The sequence below is a fragment of the Mastomys coucha genome, unplaced genomic scaffold (assembly GCF_008632895.1).
Source record: "Mastomys coucha isolate ucsf_1 unplaced genomic scaffold, UCSF_Mcou_1 pScaffold13, whole genome shotgun sequence".
Lineage (NCBI taxonomy): Eukaryota > Metazoa > Chordata > Mammalia > Rodentia > Muridae > Mastomys > Mastomys coucha.
Window position 1 is genome coordinate 16,878,237 of NW_022196895.1, and position 18,711 is coordinate 16,896,947.

An 18,711-nucleotide genomic window follows, 5' to 3' on the forward strand; every position below is an offset into this window, starting at 1 on the left:
AGAAACAAGCGAACAGATCTTGAAGAATTAAGCATGACACATTACTTGCAGTTAAATATGTGCCCTTACTTTGCATTGCCAGAGCTCGTGGTTCCCAACTGCACTGAGAACTGAGATCTTCAGATTGTTTCTCCTCAATATGCCATGCTGCTGCTTCTAGATCATTCCAGAGATCGGCAGCTGTGACATGGCAGAGAGCCCAGGTGCTGATCAGTGGTCGCTACATCTTCTGGCATGGGGTTAAGAAACGAGCAGAGTATTCTACTTGTTATTTCTTCCCTTGGAAGAAGAATTGGGTTGCAATTTAATTCAGAAAAAAAAACTTTAAAAAGATAATCTCAGAAGATATTGTACAATTTAACCAATAGAAGGCAGAAGTCAAGGATCCTGTGGGGTTTAAAGCTGCAACAGGCAGATTAGATTCTGTTCTAAATACATGGGGAGAGAGCATCAATTCTGTTGTTTTAAATGAAAATAGATTCTTCCTGACACACATTGCTTCTCCCCTGGACTCCTTGGTAGTCTACTAATGAAAGGTCCTTGTCACACTCTCTTCCCTTCCTTAGTTTTCACAGACCACTTCAAGGATTAAACATGCATGAGTACATCTCCATCCATGTTGGCCAGGCTGGTGTGCAGATCAGCAATGCCTGTTGAGAGTTCTACTACCTGGAACATGGTATCCAACTTGATGGCCAGATGCTAAGTAACAAGATCACTGAAGGAGGAAATCACTCCTTCAACACCTTCTTCAGTGAGACAGATGCTGGCAAGCATATGTTCCGGGCAGTGTTTATAGACCTGGAAACCACAGTTATTGATGAAGTTCACACTGATACCTACTGCCAGCTCTTCCACCCTGAACAGTTCATCACAGGCAAAGAGCATGCTACCAATAACTATGCCCATGAACACAGCACCATTAGTCTTGCCTCAGACCAAATTTACAAGCTAGCTGACCAGTGCATGAGTCTTCAGGGGTTTCTTGGTTTTCCACAGCTAGGGCAGAGGAACTGGCTCTGGGCTCACCTTCTTACTGATGGAGCAGCAGCTCTCTGTTGATTACGAAAAGAAGTCCAAACTGGAGTTCACCATTTACCCAGACACCAGACTTCCACTGCAGTGATTGAGCCCTACTTCACAGTAGAAAATGAGGCCATCTATGACATCTTTCATAGAAACCTTGACATTGAGCACCCAAAGTACACTAACTTTAACCACCTCATTAGCCAGATTGTGTCTTCTATCACTGCTTCCCTCAGATATGATGGAGCCCTGAATTTGATCTGACAGAATTCCAGACTAGCCCTGGTACCCTTATCCTTGTATCCACTTCCCTCGGGTCAGATATGTTCCTGTCATCTCTGTTGAGGAAGCCCAACATGAGCAACTTAAAATAACAGAGATCATCAATGCCTGCTTTGAACCAGCCAACCAGATGGTGAAATGTGACCCTGAACATAATAAATACATGGCTTGCTGCCCGCTGCACCATGGTGATGAGGTCCCCAAAGATGTCAATGCTGCCATTGCCACCATCAAGACCAAAGGTACCACCCAGTTTGTAGACTGGTGCCCCATTGGCTTCAAGGTTGGCATTAACCACCAGCCTTCCACTATGGTACCTAGTAGAGATCTGGCCAAGGTCCAGAGATCTATGTTCCTGCTGAGCAACACCATCATTGCTGAAGTCTAGATCACAAGTTTGATCTAATGTGTACAAAGAAGCCCTTTGTGCACTGGTATGTGGGTTAGAGCATGGAGGAGGGGGAGTTCTCTGAAGCCCATGAGAACATGGCTGACCTACAAAGGGATTATGAGGAGTTTGGAGATGCAATGCATCCCACCCCATCAGTTCTCAGAGAGCAACCCTCTGTTCTAACATCAGCCTGGGTTGTTGGGAAATTTCCACAGGACCGTTTTGGCCAATAACACAACCAAATGCAATCCAGGCCCACAACTTAAAACCTTGCCTGGCCTCAAAAGATGGCCAATCCAGACTCTGGAGTCTCACCATGGTCACCCTCATGGATTCCAGGAAGTTTGCACTGCACTAAGTTTTACACTGCCCCCTGATTGCTTTCAGCCATCTCTCCCTCCATTCTTTCCCTCCCACACCTGATCCCTCCTGCTCCCATCCCCATTTGCATCCAGTCAACCCACAAAATCTGTTCTATTCCCTCTTCCCAGGAAGATCCATTGTCCCCCTTAGAGTTCTACTCTTAACCTAACATCTCTGGGACTATGGATTCTAGCTTATCATTTATTTAACAGCTAATACCCTCCTGTAAGTGAACATATACCATTTTTGTCTTTCTAGGTCTGGGTTATCTTACTCGGGATGATGATTTTTTTTTTCAGTTGCATCTATTTACCTGCAAATTTCATGATGCCATTTGTGTAAATATAACACATTTTCGTTACTCATTCTTCAGTTGAGGGGCATGCAAATTGTTTCTAGTTTTTGTCTATTATGAATAAAGTCTCAATGAACATGGCTGGGCAAGTGTCCTTGTGGTAGGATGGAATATTCTTTGGGTTTATGCCCAGGAGTGGCATAGTTGGGTCTTAATGTAGATCGAATCCCAATTTTCTGAGGAATCACTATATTAATTTCCACAGTGGCTATACAAGTTTGCACTCCCACCAGCAATGGATGACTGTTTACCTTGCTCTTCATCCTCACCAGCATGACCTATCACTTAGTCATGGTGGTAAAAATAAGGTGGAATCTCAAAGTAGTTATATTTTGCATTCCCCTGTTGGCTTAAATGTTGAACATTTTTTTTCTGAGCCATTTGAGATTTTCATTGAGAATTCTCTTTTTAGACCTGTACTCCATTTTTAATTGAATTGTTTAGTTTTTTTGACACCTAGTGTCTTGAGTTCTTTATATTTTGGATATGAGACCTCTGTCAGATGTGGAGTTGGTAAAAAAAAAAAAAAAAAAAAAAAAAAAAAAAAAAAAAACAAAAAAAAAACTTTTCCCCACTGTGTAGGCTCCCTCTTTGTCCTTTTGACAATGTCTCTTGCCTTGGCAGAAGCTTTTCCATTCAGTTCAGAGGTACTATTTAGAGGTACCATTTCCTAATTGCTGATCTTAGTGCCTACACTACTGCCATTCTGTTCAGAATGTTGTGTGTGGAGTTTTGGGTTTGGCTTGATTTGGTTATTGCTGTTGTTGGTTGGTTGGTTGTTCATTTATTTGTTTGTTTGATTGTTGGGGTTTGAGACAGAGTTTCTCTGTGTAACCATAGCCACCTGGACCATGTTGGCCTCTAACTCGGAGATTATCTGCCTCTGCCTTCCGAATTACTAGGATTAAAGGTGTGTGCTACCACTATTCATTATCTTTTTGAAACAGTATGTAGGATGTTAGTAAGTGGCAGTGGCTACCTGAGCAAGAACATGGCTATAAGTCTTTGCTTCAACCATGGGAGAGATGCTCTGAATTTGGCCAGGGTAGCTGGCAGAAGAAAGGAACTTAGGACTTCAATATAGATTTTGTAAAAAGACTCAAGTCTGTCAGTTTACCTCCAGCAAATCACAGGAACCAAGAAAAAGTTTGTTCTGAAGTAGCATTGAAGGTCATCTGGAAAACTCACTCACATATTTTACTATCTTACAAATACATTTCCACAAATAAGCAGTTACCAAATCAGATTAATTCAGAACAAAGGGAGGTTGACCCTGGTTCACAGCATACATTCGTTTTTTTAATGTATATTTACACTTTGGAAGCCTGGGCTGGAGTCAGCATTAAAATTAGGCTATAGCTCAGTAGTAGAGTTCTCAGGTGGCATATGCAAAATCCTGGGCTTAATACCACAAGCATGCACATGCACACACACACACACACACACACAGAGAGAGAGAGAGAGAGAGAGAGAGAGAGAGAGAGAGAGACAGAGACAGACAGACAGAGAGAGAGAGAGAGAGAGAGAGAGAGAGAGAGATTATATAATGCATTCTTTGAAAATATTCCAAAGAAGCTGGGCAGTGTTGGCTCACAACTTTAATTGCAGCACTTGGAGGCAGAGGCAGGTGAATTTCTGAGTTCTATGTCAGCCTTGTCTACAGAGTAAGTTTCAGAATAGCCAGGGCTATACAGAGAAACCCCATATTAAAAAAAGAAAGAAAGAAAGAAAGAAAGAAAAATATATATTCCTAAGAATCTCCAAAGCATGATGAAGCATTGTTGGGTCAGCAGCTTGGCTCCCACTAATTAAAATATGAACTGTTGTCTGCAGTACAATCAGACCTCCAAGCATGTCTGGATGCCTCCCCTGGATGATCAGAATGGAAGAGGTATACAGTTCTGAATATCTTGAATGACAAAAATGACAAATCCATACTTTTACAAATCATTTTAAAATACAGGTACATTTTTGACTGGGGGCACTAATCTCAGTTCATAAATTTGTGAACACTCAAGCACAAAGAAACATTAAAAACTCAGTAAATGTGACATAGACTACATATATGTTTCCAGTGGAAGCATTGAGAGCCAGCAAAGGCTTGCCAGAGAAGCTAAAATCTAATGAGCCTTCTGTACTTGATGGATAAGGGAACTACTGTAGATAATGAGCTTCAAAAACAGCATGGAAACTTCTGGAGTCTCTGCCCATTTGAATCAATATTCACTTTCATTGCTTGACTTCTGAGGCACAGTGTGGCATGGTTCAGTTTCCAGCAAAAAAGGGATGAATTCTTCAGCTTGTGTTGAATCTGCTTTCAAACTCTCCTGTCTTCGCATGATATGTTAGGTGGGGCACAACCAAAACATACAATAAAGTTCCCCTTTGATTGTTATTGTTATGATTCTCATTTTGATACCAGTTTAAGCTAAGCTTGGGTTTCTAAGCCATTATCCCAAAAATAATAACACCATTGCTCAACCAGAAAGCACTGGAAAACACTCAACTGTTAAGAACACTGGCTGTTCTTCCAGAGGACCTGTGTTCAATTCCCAGCACCACATGGAAGTTCACCACCTCTTTAACTCCAAACACAAATGAATAGCAAGAAAAACACCACTAAGTGTAGGAAAAGCTACCTAAAGTCACCCTTAGACTACGTTCCAACAGCCACACAGACAGGGCTACACCAAGACACTTCCTTACCTTACTAAGAGGCCCTTTCTTCTAGGAAAAGGGAGTGTGGACTTATAGCCACTATGGAAGTCAGTATGGAGGTTCCTCAAAGGACTGGAAACAGATCTGCCCTATAGCCAAGCTACACAACTCTACATATTTACTAAAAGGATTCCAAGTCAACACATCGCAACTATTCTCACATGTCCATGTTTCCTGAAGCACTTTTCACAATAGCTTAGTTATGGAGCCAGCCTACATCTCAACAGAGAAATAGACAAGAAAAAATATGGTCTTTATACACAGTGGAATGTTTTTCAGTCATAAAGAAAGATCAAGGTACATACATCACTTGTCAAAATATTGATTCATCTAGAGATAATCATATTAACTCAATTACACCAATCTCAGAAAGACAAAGGTTATATATTGTCTTTCACTTGGAGGCTCTAGATTTAACAGAGATGCATAAAAATATATATGCATAGATGGCATTAAAGTAGAAATGAAACTGTCTGGGGAAAGTTATAGAGAAAGAGGATAGAAGAGCATGGGGGAAAATGCCTCAAGTATTTTCTACACCAGCATACTAGAATGAAATGTGCCATATGTGAATAGTAAAATAAGGAAACTGTTAAGAGCACAGAGAGAAAAAAGAAAAAAGAAGAGAAAATTAGAGAGGCCCATCTGCCTGTGAATCCCTTTACCATTAGCTCAAGAATAATCTAAAGAATTGCAAGATATTAAATCATGGGAGAAAAGTGAAAGCACTTGGTTCTTCTTTTCTTTCCTCCCCATATGTTTAGAATACTACTCATAAAACCTTACTTTCTTCATATTATTTTACAAATAACTTTTTTAATTGCAAAATTAATACAGTCTCAAGCTGGATATGGTAGTGCCCATCTATCACCCCAGTACACCGGAGTCAGAGGCAGGAAGATACTGAGTTCAAGACCAGTCTTGGTTACTTAGTGAGACCCAGTCTCAAATAAATCCAAACAGGATTCTCATTACAAAAAAAAAAAAAAAAATTCATAGAGTAAGTCAGAATGTAATCAAAATAAGTAAAATGCAGTTATAATCTTGAAGATAAGCTTGGGGTTTATTCTGATCCTTTCTATTGCTTTATCATTCTTCTGTATTTCTCCTTTGTAGCATGTAATTTTTAAAAATGGCATACTAGGCTCTGGAATCAGCAGCCGCCCTCTAGCTAGCTCCACCAGCCTCTAACAACCCCAGCCTCACTCAGCTGCCCACCCGCTAGCTAATGCTTTTCCCACAAACGCGATCACTATACACCCACCATCCACCCACCTCCACCCCCATCCCCCAACCTCCCTGGCTGGCTCTGATGGCCGCCACCAACCACCCCACAGCTGCACATTCTCTCTTGTCCACCTGAGTAGTTGAGAATGGAAAACACCAGACAATCTTAATATTTAAAATCAGCCAGATGTTGCAACCGTTGGGTGCAGAATCTATTGTCCTAAACTCATCAGCTATCCTGTGTTGGAATTCATCCAGTGGCGGAGGCCACAATGGGTCGAATAGCCCCAGGTCTGCATGGTGTCTGTCTTCTCCACTCCATAGCCTGTCCGAAAAGTCATTTCTCTCTCCCATCTCCTCCTCTTCCTCCTGGGACCCGGAAAACCTGCCTCCCTCTGTATCTTCGCCCAGCGATTAGTTTCTGCCATCTTTATTTAGCCAATCAAACAATTAGAGAACCTCTGCCTACACTCCTTGTGTGAACAATCAGTGTATATGTATATACCCCAAAACCCTCTGCACTCTTAGCTGTGTTCAGACACTAATTTCATAAGGCCCCTAACATTTGATCACTTAACATTTAACACTGCACAAAACACCAGCACACTTCTACCCACTCACATTTGCCCACAAGTCTACTCACAGAATAACCACCTCGTTGTCCAAAGACTTTGCCCTTGTACCTCAGCCCTTCAGTGTCGCCAAGGACTCAGCAGTCACTCCCATTCTGATTCTAGTCCAAAAGTGTATAAAATATGTTTGCTGGCATCACAAAGGAAGAAACTCTACAAGGAATGTCAAACTTGGCCAAATAGAAGTAGATTTTAAAAGATTTACTAGTTATTTTTCTGTTACTGCCTCAAATGTCCAACAGATTTTTGTCACAAATACTGTTTAAAGAACATAATGAGGCCAGGGAGATGGTTCAGTTCATAAATGGTTGCCTTGTGAACACAGGGCCAGAGTCCAATGCCGGAACCCAAAATCCAGATATGGTAGTATGCTTGCAATCTCAGAGCTAGGGAAGCAGACACAGATCGATCCCTGGGGCTTGCTGGCCATCTGGCCTAGCCTACTTGACGAATGTCAAGCCAGGGAGAAACTTTTAATTCCAATTACCCAGTGTCAAAGTTGAATCTGCATGAGTTCAAGACCAGCCTAGTCCACATAGTGAATTTCAGGCCAGGCAAGGGCTACATAGTGAGAGCCTATCCAAACTAAATAAAGTCAAAGGAGGATAGCACCTTGTACTCGCTAGTAAGTGGATATTAGCCAAGAAAAAGAAAAGTACAGAATACCCAAGATACAGAACTCAGAAAGGTCAACAAGATGAAGTGTCAAGTGAGGACGCCTCAGTCCCACTTGGGAGGGAGAAGAAAGCAATCCTGTAGGAGGACCAGCAGTCTCAATTAATCTGGACCCCCGAGATCTCTCAGACACTGCACCACCAAACAGAGAGCATCCACCAGCTGATATGAGGCCCCCCAACACACATACAGTAGAGGACTTCCAGGTCTGTGTTCATTCAGAGATGATGCACCTAACCCTCAAGAGACTGGAGGCCCCAGGGAGTTTAGAGGTCAGGTGGGGTAGGTTATGGGGGCATCCACATGGAGACAGGTGGTGGGGAGGAGGTGTGGGATGTGGAGCAGTCAGAGGGTGGATGGGAGGTCAGGGAATGGAATATGGAGCGTAAAAAATAAATATACTAAAAAAAGATGAATAGCACCCAAGGTTGTCCTCTACCCTACTACACACACACACACACACACACACACACACACACACACACAAATGTAATTTTTTTACATTTATTTATTACATATAAGTATACTGTAGCTGTCTTCAGACACCCCAGAAGAGGGCATTAGATTTCATTACGGATGGTTGTGAGCCACCATATGGCTGCTGGGATCTGAACTCAGGACCTTCAGAAGAGCAGTCAGTGCTCTTAACCACTGAGCTATCTCTCCAGCCCCACAAATATAATTTTAAAACTGTAGTAGCATTTCTGTATATTTCATCAATATTTAAAAGAAACAGAGGCAATATATTTCCTACCAGATTTTTTTTTTTAACTTCTGGCCTCCATAACTTTTTCTGTTAAATATTCTAGGATTAAACGAACTCTTGGGAACTAAACTGTTTCTGAAACAATACATCAATACATCTAAAACTAAAATCATTCTTCTGAAAATCCTTCTTTGGATATTGTGAAACCAACAGAGATCCTCTTCTAGCCCCCACCCCCTAACATGGGGTACAGTCCAAGTGTTTTGGCGATTCTAAGCATACAGCAGTGTGCAGGCTGAGTGCCTGGGGGAATTAAAGGCATAATTAAAAGAGCCCTGTGATAAGCTATCTTACAGTCAATCTACTTTCTCTAAGTTATGAGGGAACAAAGGCACAATAGGATGTCCCCAGCACCAACACAGTCTGATTCTGCAATGCATGACTCACATACCTCAAACCCCAGCACACCCATGGAACTGTCTCTTTCTTTTTATTTCTAGTTGATTTTATTCAGACTCTGTATTCATAGTGTCTAGCTATGGTGTTTTTCTTTCTTTGTTATCTGTAGGCCTTTCAGTAATGTACATTATTAATTAAGGCACACCACTTACCCATAACACAGCCTGAAAACAAGTATCTTTTCACAAGTAGGTTTGGGGGAGTTTTCTATCTTTCCTCTCTACTTTCCAGTTTTCAGCTGTGACCTTAAGAAACCAACTAGAGTTTTTTTGTTTTTTTTTTTTTTTTCAGCGCTGCCAGGGCCAGCTCTCGCAGCTCCATGCCATGATTAATGTGTTATTCATCTGATACCTTCCCATTCTGCTCTTGTCTTTAGCCTGTGAACCTCTCATTTAGCTCCCAACAAAGGATTCCATTGCTGTAGGAACTAAGGTGTGTCTCAGTTTTTACCTGGGAGGCAGTGATGCAAGCGTTTCTGGTGAGACCAATCCTTGGCTTGGGGTGGGGTGGATCAGACTAACAGGCCACCAGGAGAGAGTCCTGAGGCTGACAAGAGAGCCACCACTGCCAGAAGGGAGCTTCGGACATAGGATACAGACACCCAGGTGAGGAGCTGCAACAGAAGGCTTGGAGTTCAGAGACACCAGTGACACCTGCTACACCAGAGACACCAGAGACAATGGCCTGCCTATTCCCCAGAGTCCTGGGGCCTCTGGCCCTCCTGATGGTAAGTAAGTCTCATCTTTTTCTAAAACTAGTGAACGCTCTGCCTCCTGGCTTACCCCAGAAGATTGGATGAATCCCTGTTGTATGTTCTAAAAAGAATGAAGCAGAACTGATTGTGAAAATGTTAAACTCCTTCCTCTTTTGCTTTTCTTAATTTTTAAAAGAAATGTGAAACAGAAATAAGTTTATTTTAATGTAGTTTTTTTTTATATATTTCTTCCATAATCTGATTAACCCACTCCAATCCCGGGTTTTATTTTCCACAATCTTCAAGGCATTACGTGTTTTCTAACACACAAGTGAAAACAGCCCGCATGGCACCAGCCAATCAGTTCTCCAGGATCATAAGCCTCTTGTCAAGGCATATGGCTAGGACTCTGCGTGCCTGATCTTGACACCCAGCGTGTTTTTTAGAATAGTCACCAACCGTTGGACTAAAATCAAAGTCGTTTTGACTCTAGACAAGTTGGGGGGATTATTAAGAAAACCGGTTTTACATTTAACCAGGATGTGCAAAGCAGATGGAGTTTTTGGGGGGAGGGGGATGACAAGACCTTTGCAGGAGAATAATGTCAGAAGAGTAGCTCTTCTGTTGACTGGGGAGATTTTATGTTTTATAAAAACAAGAGGAATCTGAAGAGAAAGCATTAGCTTAGATCCTAAAGTTAGTGTATGCCTTAATCATGTATTAGTGAGGCAAAAATATGCCATAACTCATCTCAGATGTGAAGATCATCAAGACTTGAGTATAAATAAAGATAGGAAAGTTTTCCAAAGCTAATTGCCATATTGAAGATGTCAAACTTGGCCTCAGCCTCTATTTCTGCCATTGGCTCATTTCAAAACACTGAGAATGAAGACTTCCAAACCTTACATGGAGATCTCAAGAGTCATCTAAAACTTTAAGTTGTCTGCCATCACAATACATACCTTGTGTGGAAAGATGTCTCAAGTCTCCCTCATATGACAGTGGTCAAACAGAAATCAGGCATCACGCAACTTTTCAAAGAAGGGGCTGGTGACTAAGCAAGGCTTCCTTTAACCATGAAGCAGCTGCAGTTGCGTTTTCCAACACTCAGGAAAGTGTTGTCCATGCAGGAGGAGAGGAAGAAAAAGGAACAGAGAGGGAGAGGGGGACAGAGAAAGAGACATAGAGACAGAGAGAGACATACAAAATGAAGGGTCTAGATCTGACCCGTGCAGTATCATAACCATATCCATACGTGGATGTTTATCATTTCAAACACAATTGTGCTGAGATGAAATAAATATAGGTACTTAATCATAACAAAATAATGTAAAAGATATTCTTAGTTTTTATTTTGATTGCATATTGAAATCATAGTATTTTCAGTAGATTATTAAGTACACCATAATTATCAAACTTTTTAACATGCCTTTTAATGTGAGCATAAGAATTTTTTGTTGTTGTTGGTTTTTGAGACAGGGTTTCTCTGTATAGCCCTGGCTGTCCTGGAACTTACTCTGTAGACCAGGCTGGCCTCGAACTCAGAAATCCACCTGCCTCTGCCTCCCAAGTGCTGGGATTAAAGGCGTGTGTCATCACCGCCCTGGGAGCATAAGAAAATTTAAAGCCGTTCATATGGGTGGCACTTTGCTTCACATTAAGCTAAGCTGTATCCTTACTCCTACTTTCAGAGGGTGGTGTTCGCCAGATAAGACTCAGTGGATTCAATGAGAGTTGACCCTCCATAGGTAAAGACAGACCTAATGTTTCATTGTCACACTGACAGGACAATTGTGTCCTTAACCAAGGACTGTGGAGCCACCGGTTTGGCTGGAATGAAAGTGTATGTTAGAGAATCAGGGAGGAATTTAGAAAGGTAGATGAGTGTAACACTGAACAGTTCATTCTGTGATGATAAATGGAATCCTTTTACCAAACAGGAGCCACCCAGACTCTTGACATAATGTGGTTACCCGTAAAATGCAATGTTCCCAGAGTATAGACACCATTTGTTGTTGAAGGGTGGAGTCTGAAAGTTGAAAGAAGTGTCTGGAAAAGATTTCTAAGTATCTTTCCCTTCATGCACACCATACAAGGTCATGGGATACCATTGCAGTATGAGGTGTAACAGCAAGGTTTAGGCTTGAGTGTGTAGCTCTTCCATTGACTCATTCCAAGTCTTATGTTCTCTACTGTCAGATAAGAATCATCTTAGGCTGGGCATAGTGGCACACACCTCTTTAATCCTGTCACTCAGGAGGCAGAGTAGACAGATCTGTGAGCTCAAGGTCAGTTTGGTCTACATAGTGAGTTCAGTACAGTCAGGACTCTGTAGAGAGACTGTCTGAAAGAAAGAAAGAAAGAAAGAAAGAAAGGAAGAAAGAAAGAAAGAAAGAAGGAAAGAAGGAAAAAAGAAAGAAAGGAAGGAAAGAAGGAAAAAAGAAAGAAAGAAAGGAAGGAAGGAAGAAAGGAAGGGATGAAGGAAGGAAGGAAGGAAGAGAAAAAACAGTAGTGGGGGGAGAGAAAGAGAGAGAGAGAATCATCTTAGCCCTGCCCCTGCCTCGCTAAAATGTCCACAGTAAGAAGAGAGAGCATCTTAGTGGTTACAGAAGTACGCTGGGAAACAGGAAGTATTCTAGAAATACCATCCAATTGTAGGATTTCAGTACTGGAGATGGTTGGTGATGACATCTGTCTCAGTACTGTGCTTTAATGTCTTAACCACTGACATCACTGAAGTCAGGAAGGTCCTACATGTTTCTTCAGTTAGAGTATGTTAGGAATAGTTGTGTGGGCTGGGAAGATGGCCTAGTAGAGTAAGAGAGCTCGTTGCACAAACAAGAAGACCTGAGTTTGAATCCTCAGTACCCACATAAAAACGTCAGGCATGGCCATGTGATCTGAAGCCCAAGAACTGTGGGAACTGGAGACAGGGGGAATCCCTGGGGCTTGCTGGTCACTGGGATATGTTCAGTTAGAGACCCTGTCTCAAGAGAATAAGGTAAAGAGTGATAAAGAACACCCAGTGTCCTCCTCTGACCTCCATGCTTTACACATGTAAATATCACACACACACTCACCTATACATGTACATACACAAATAAAAATTTAAAAGCAATGTTTGTGAAACTAATGTTTCAAGAATGACAAGAAAAAAGGCAACCTTAAATAAATATACTATGAGTGCAAGGAACTACATGTTTTCAAATTTAGAGATCTTTCTCAAAAAAATCTAAGGTATTTGGACTTCAAAATTAATCATTTGGAAGATGTAGGCACAAAGTCCTTTTAAAAGTATAAGATTTATCAGTTCTCTATATTTATCCTAATTATTTCCCATAACACAAAATTAACACTTTCAAGAAAGACTTATAGTTGAAGATGCTCACCTTCAGAGATCTACTTACGAAAATAAAACTTGTCTTCAAAGAAAACCATTATTCCAAGTCTTATAGTTAACAAAATCTAAAATTTGTTTTGAGCCATAACTTCCTTATCTGAGGAAGAGTTAGTCAATGCTACAAAGCTGGCTAAAGCTTTACTTAAGAAATTAGCAGAGATGTTTAAACCTCAAAAGTTTAATACAGTTTGTAGCAAATGTGGGAAAGTGAAGATCACTGAAATGCCAAGTCATGGGTAGTGTGTCCTGGAAATATAAAGTCAGTTCAGCCATCTTTTCTATATTTTCTATACAATACCAAAGTATATATAAATTGGATTGAAGCTAAATGTCTCATTTTAATAAATGGACAATCTCTGAGGTGTCTTTCCCACTCTTGGTTAGTGAGATGGTTGTTTCCACTGTTAGTGAATATATGAAGATGTGTGTCTCACTGAACGTCTTCAAAATTCAAGATTCTAACGGCAGAGGAAGCTTGCCAGGAATACTGCTTAACCCAGCCTGACTTTGGCAGCAGTCAGGAGATGCAATTATTTCTAGCAATTAGCATTCCCCTTGCTTAATACCAGAAACCAGTTCTCATCCCTAACTAGAACACTCTGTGTCTCAAAGGTTTCTCATAAACCTCTTAGCCCTCGGTGCTTCTTTTCCAGTAAAAAGTCAATCGATAGCCTAAGGTAAGGGCTTGCTTGGGGAAATGCCTCATGATGAAATTACATAGATGATGGGTTATCCATAATTACATGACGAATAATTGAATCTGCCTAACGCACACCTTTTTCTTAATGGCGTGCAGGTAGCCAGGCTGTGCATTGCTCAACTTCAGGAGGTGCATTCATGGGAGGTACAGCGGGAGCAGCACCCCTGAAGGTTGTAAAGAGGGTGCCATGGAGCACTGCTCCTTTGCTCAGAGGAGAAAGAAATCACACAAACACACACACAATAGCGCTAAGGGATCTCTGCATACTTGTCAAAGGGCTTTTTGATACCGTTTTTCTTTTCTTGTTATTCTAACTGAAATTACTATCATTTACTAAGCACTTACTCTGCACTCAGGCTCACCTGTGGAGTTTATATCTGCACAATCTTCACAATGAGTCTACACATAAGTATGTAGTGCTATCCTTCTATGGCAGATGAGAGAGGATGGTCCCAAGTCCTGCAGTGGTACATGCCTGGGACTGGGATTTAAATCAGTCTGGAGGCTAGGAAGATGACTCGGAGGGCTACCAAGCAGGTGTGAGGAGCTGAATCAGAGCCCTAGAACACATCTGGAAACAGATGCAGTGGTACACAAAGGAATCAGAGCTCTTCTATTGGAAGATGGGAGGAAGACTCAGGGCAATCCCTGGACGCTTTCAGCCCAGGAGCCTAGAAACCACTGCAGCAAAGAAGAGATTTATCTCAAACAAGGTTGAAGGTGAAGACTGACACCTGAAGTTCTCCTCTAACCTCCACATGCATGGCCTGAAACCCACACTCTTGTACATGCCTGCACGCACACACACGTGCACACACACACACACACACATACACACATACACACACATACACACATACACACACACATACACACACACACACACACACACACACACACACACACAATTAAAAAGAAAACCAGGAACTACAGTCCAGATTTGTACCAGCACACTTGACAGCATCCTCTAATTCATTCAAATGGAATATTTGCAATTACTTCAGCTAAAAAAAAAAAATTAGCTTTCTAAATTAATTGAGTTTACACATCGGTTCTTGAAAACTAAATTCCAGAAATTAAATATTAATTTCTAAATAATATATTATTCAATTGAAGAATTTGCTTTGATGAATACTACATTTATTACACTATTTTATGGCTTTCAATTTCAAAAATTCTATAGAGTCCTGGCTTACACTTAACATAACATTTTTTTACTTTATATTCATAAAGCCATTAGGTTTTCTTTTCCATGTAAAATCTAATAAATTACACGAGGTATTCAATGCTTCATTATAGAATGGATCTTGTGTTGGGAAATAACCCAACCATAGATTAAAATAAGTATTCCGAGGACTGCAGGCCAAACTACGGTGTTCAGAGGGCTATTGGTGTTAAATGTGTGTTCAGATGAGCATTTTCAGTTTACAGTGGGATTATTAGGACATTAGACAGCATAAGTGAAGGAGCTGCCCCACAGAGGTCAGAAGGGTAGGTCACTCATTTTTCTGAACTGTGCATTGTGTAACTCATTCAGCAATGTGTCTTGAAGGACTGCTCTGACCCGCCATGTTTACAGTCACTGCTTCTGATTAGTTGATCAGTTGTAGCAGTGAAATGCCAAACTGTGTACATTTCATGACATTTCTTGCCCAAACTGTATATACATAAATATCATACTTAAAACTTGTAATAATTTCTTTGAATTGCCTGAACTGTTCTCGGGATTCCCGAGAGATAGGTGTGGTACCCTCTTTGGTGCATCTAGAAATGGGCAGTGTGGCTATGTAAGCTGCTTTTCTCACAGCAAAGCACCTGACAGAAACTTTAAGGGAGAAGAGCTTTATTTTTGGCTCACAGTTCCAGTCTGTCACTGGAAAACATGACGGCAAAGCTGTGCCAAGAGAATCTTACATCAATAGCTGCTCACACACGAGGCGAGGAGAGCTTGCTGGGACTGGAGAGGGGTTCAGCTTTCTGTTTCTCCAGCCAGGTCCACTCCTGAGGCTCCACGGCCTCAGAATTGATACTCAGCTGCAGTCGTAGTTCTAGCCAGCTGAAGAGTGGTTCAGCACCCGGAAATGTTTCCTGTCAAGTCCCTCGTGTTTCTGGAAACAAAGGGCGTCGTCCCACAACGCTAAGGGGATATTCTGGGAGATCAGTATTTAAAAAAAAAAATCTAAAATTTAAAATGAATAAGTAATCTGATGGGCTCTGACTCTGTGAAAGCACTGGACACACACACACAAACACACATACAATGGCTCATGGTATGCTCTGTTGACTGTCCATAGACTAGGCTTTGCCTTCCTGAGAAGGTAGGAGCAGGGCTTTACTATCTATTAGAAGACTCATTCTCCTCAGAGCTTGTACAGACATGATTCATGTTTTCTGGATGACTCCACTTTTCCTGTAAAGAGGATTATACCTGGCCCATCCTTACCCTCAGAATCAGCTGAGAATGGTCAGTGACCACACCACACTGGTTCCTTCTTCCCTAATAGTCGGCATGAAGTTGGGGCATCATCTTGAGACGCAATTTAAAGTCAGAATTTCAGTTAAAATGTTCGCAATGGAGGGGTTAATCATCCTGTGTCTGGTATAATTGCTCCTTTGGTTCAGGCTTGGACCTGCCTATTCATTACAATCTTTAAAAATAACTGATGTAATAGATCTACATTGTTTCAGAATCAACCACAGCCTTTGGCCAGATAAAAATCTAAAGTGACTGTCCTATAACTTTCTTCTATGTATTTATGCTAGCTTTGGGGTTAGGATCTGGTGTCATGACAAGGCACACACCCTGGCGATAAAGTGGCTGTGTTTCAAACCCTTACTCGTCAAGGACTATTAACTGGAACAAAGTATTCATGATCTTGTTTCTCTATATCCATTAAAACAGATTATATAAGAAATAGAATGTTCTTCAGGTGGTTGCAATAAATAACAGCAATATTAAGTACAATGTTATGAAAATAAAAACTAATCAAGTCACTTGTAATTTATCCTGGAATTTGTTTTCCGTGGCCTTTGTTCTTTAGATCTCACACTCAATGGAGCAGCCAATACTTGTTAAACACTTGAACAGGAAGGAATGATAGGATAAGACCCAGGATTTGGAATGCTTATGAGCAAATTCCTTAATATATATAAAACAGTAAGATGCAGGGGATATTGTGAGCTAAATGGCATTAAACAGAGTACAAACTCAGAGAGGGAGGCCTTAGAAAAGACAGCTTCGCGTAGCTTGTTGGTACTTGACTGGATAAATCACATGTAGGTAGGCAGTAAGGAGAGAGGAATGCATCCCAGGTGGAAAGCAATACCGAAGCCAGGCCTGTGGGCTCCTGAGAAAGCAAAGGCTTCGGCTGCCCAGCCTCCTTTATCCTCATTTAATTTTTTATATCAGTGATATACAATGAAGACTTTGTTGGTTGGTTGGTTGGTTGGTTGGTTGGCTAGTTGTTCATTGTTTGTGACAGTGTCTCATTATGCCTCGCCTAGAACTCACTATGTTTAGAGATCTGCCTGCCCATTCCTCCTGGGTGCTGGGATTAAAGACTAGCACCAGGACATCTAGAATTTAAAATGAAGTTCAATGTTTAAGTTGCAGCAGGAAAGAGAAGAACAGATCCATACCACATAGCAAGCAGCACCTGAGACTGAACAACCCCTGCTTCTATGTATATAAAAGGTTCCAATTTCATAAACTAGAATAGTTCCATTCTATCCTTCTTACTCTAGTTCAGCTTTAAAAAGGGTAGATGGAAAGAAAACGCAGGACAAAAAAAAAAAACTGTCTTGAAAAGGAGCTAAACTTTTTATATAAGGGTTATATATAAGCTTTTCTATAAACACATACTATAGGTAATAAGGGTTTGATTTTGTTGTTGCTTTTTTTCTAATGTTTTGAGACAATGTCTTGCTATGTCACCCTGGCTGTCCTCCAGCTCTCTACAACCCACCTGACTTAGCTTCCCACGTGCTGGGACTGCAGGCATGTGCCACCATGCCCAGCATGATAGTTTTGAATAACTCCATGACCACTTTCACAAGTTTATCATGAAAGTTCTAAAGCTCTGGGAGCTGTTCATATGATAACCATGTAAGAAACATGTAGTGGTTGCAACTGGCTGAAAGCCTCATTTTACAGTCAAAGAGATAGTGATGCTGATAGCGATACTGATAGTGATGCTGATAGCAATGCTGATAGCGATGCTGATAATGAGGATGGCTGTGGTGGTGGCTATGAATCTTCTTCTTTGTTTTTGTTTTATTTTCCCGTTTTTGGTTTTGAGACAGAATTTCACTCTGTAGTTCAAGCAGACCTAAATTCACCATATAGCCCAGGTTTGTCTCACACTAGCTACAATCCTCCATCCTCACGCAGCCTTTAACTGAGGATGGGTTCCTCTTTCGTGACCTGAAAGTCTGAAGTCATGGTGCTGGCGATATATTGTAGGAGTTAACAGCACTTAGTGTGCTTACAGAGGATCTAGTTTCAATTCTCAGCACTGACGTGGCAGCTCAGAACTATTCCTAACCCTGACTGCAGGGGAACCAACACATATACTCATGGTGCACATACATGCATGCAGGCAAATATTCACACACATAAAGTAAAACACATAATCTTTAAAAAGTCTAACATCAGATTGAAGAGCTAGAGAGAAGAGTGTTCCTTTCCCAGGTAGGATTTTCCACTTTGGGATGCTTCTGCACACCAAAATATTTAAAACTAGAAATAAACTATAATCTGAAGAATAGAATGTGGTGATAAGGATTATTAGCTTTATATAGTCACATGTTTGAAGCATTCACACTCCATTTGGTTCTGATGTCTACAGGTGGTGCTGCTGGTACACGGGGAACTGCATGTAGAGGTAAGTACGCAGTTTTTAATCATTGAAATCAGTGTCCTTTTAAAACTTAAAATCATATTGAGAAAAGTGTTTAATCAAATTATTTGATAACTCAACTGTGAAAACATATAAAACTAAATTTCTAGCAAATAACCCAAAATCTTTTAAGATTATAAATATTATGATTAGTATCTCATATGGTCTTGTTTACTTCATTTAAT

General features: G+C 41.0%; 1 protein-coding gene and 1 pseudogene across 1 annotated transcript in view; both read left to right on the forward strand.

The window, feature by feature from the left end:
- The first annotated feature begins 699 nt into the window (after positions 1–699).
- On the forward strand, positions 700–1,755 carry LOC116087801 (annotated as a pseudogene).
- Positions 1,756–9,210: 7,455 nt separating this feature from the next.
- Positions 9,211–18,711, forward strand: part of Dsg3 (desmoglein 3) — a 31,766-nt gene continuing 22,265 nt past the window's right edge. Inside the window, exons 1-2 of the mRNA XM_031365051.1 lie at positions 9,211–9,561; positions 18,476–18,511. Coding sequence (XP_031220911.1) covers positions 9,514–9,561; positions 18,476–18,511 — 84 coding nt within the window. The 5' untranslated portion in view covers positions 9,211–9,513. The remainder of the gene's footprint in view (positions 9,562–18,475; positions 18,512–18,711) is intronic.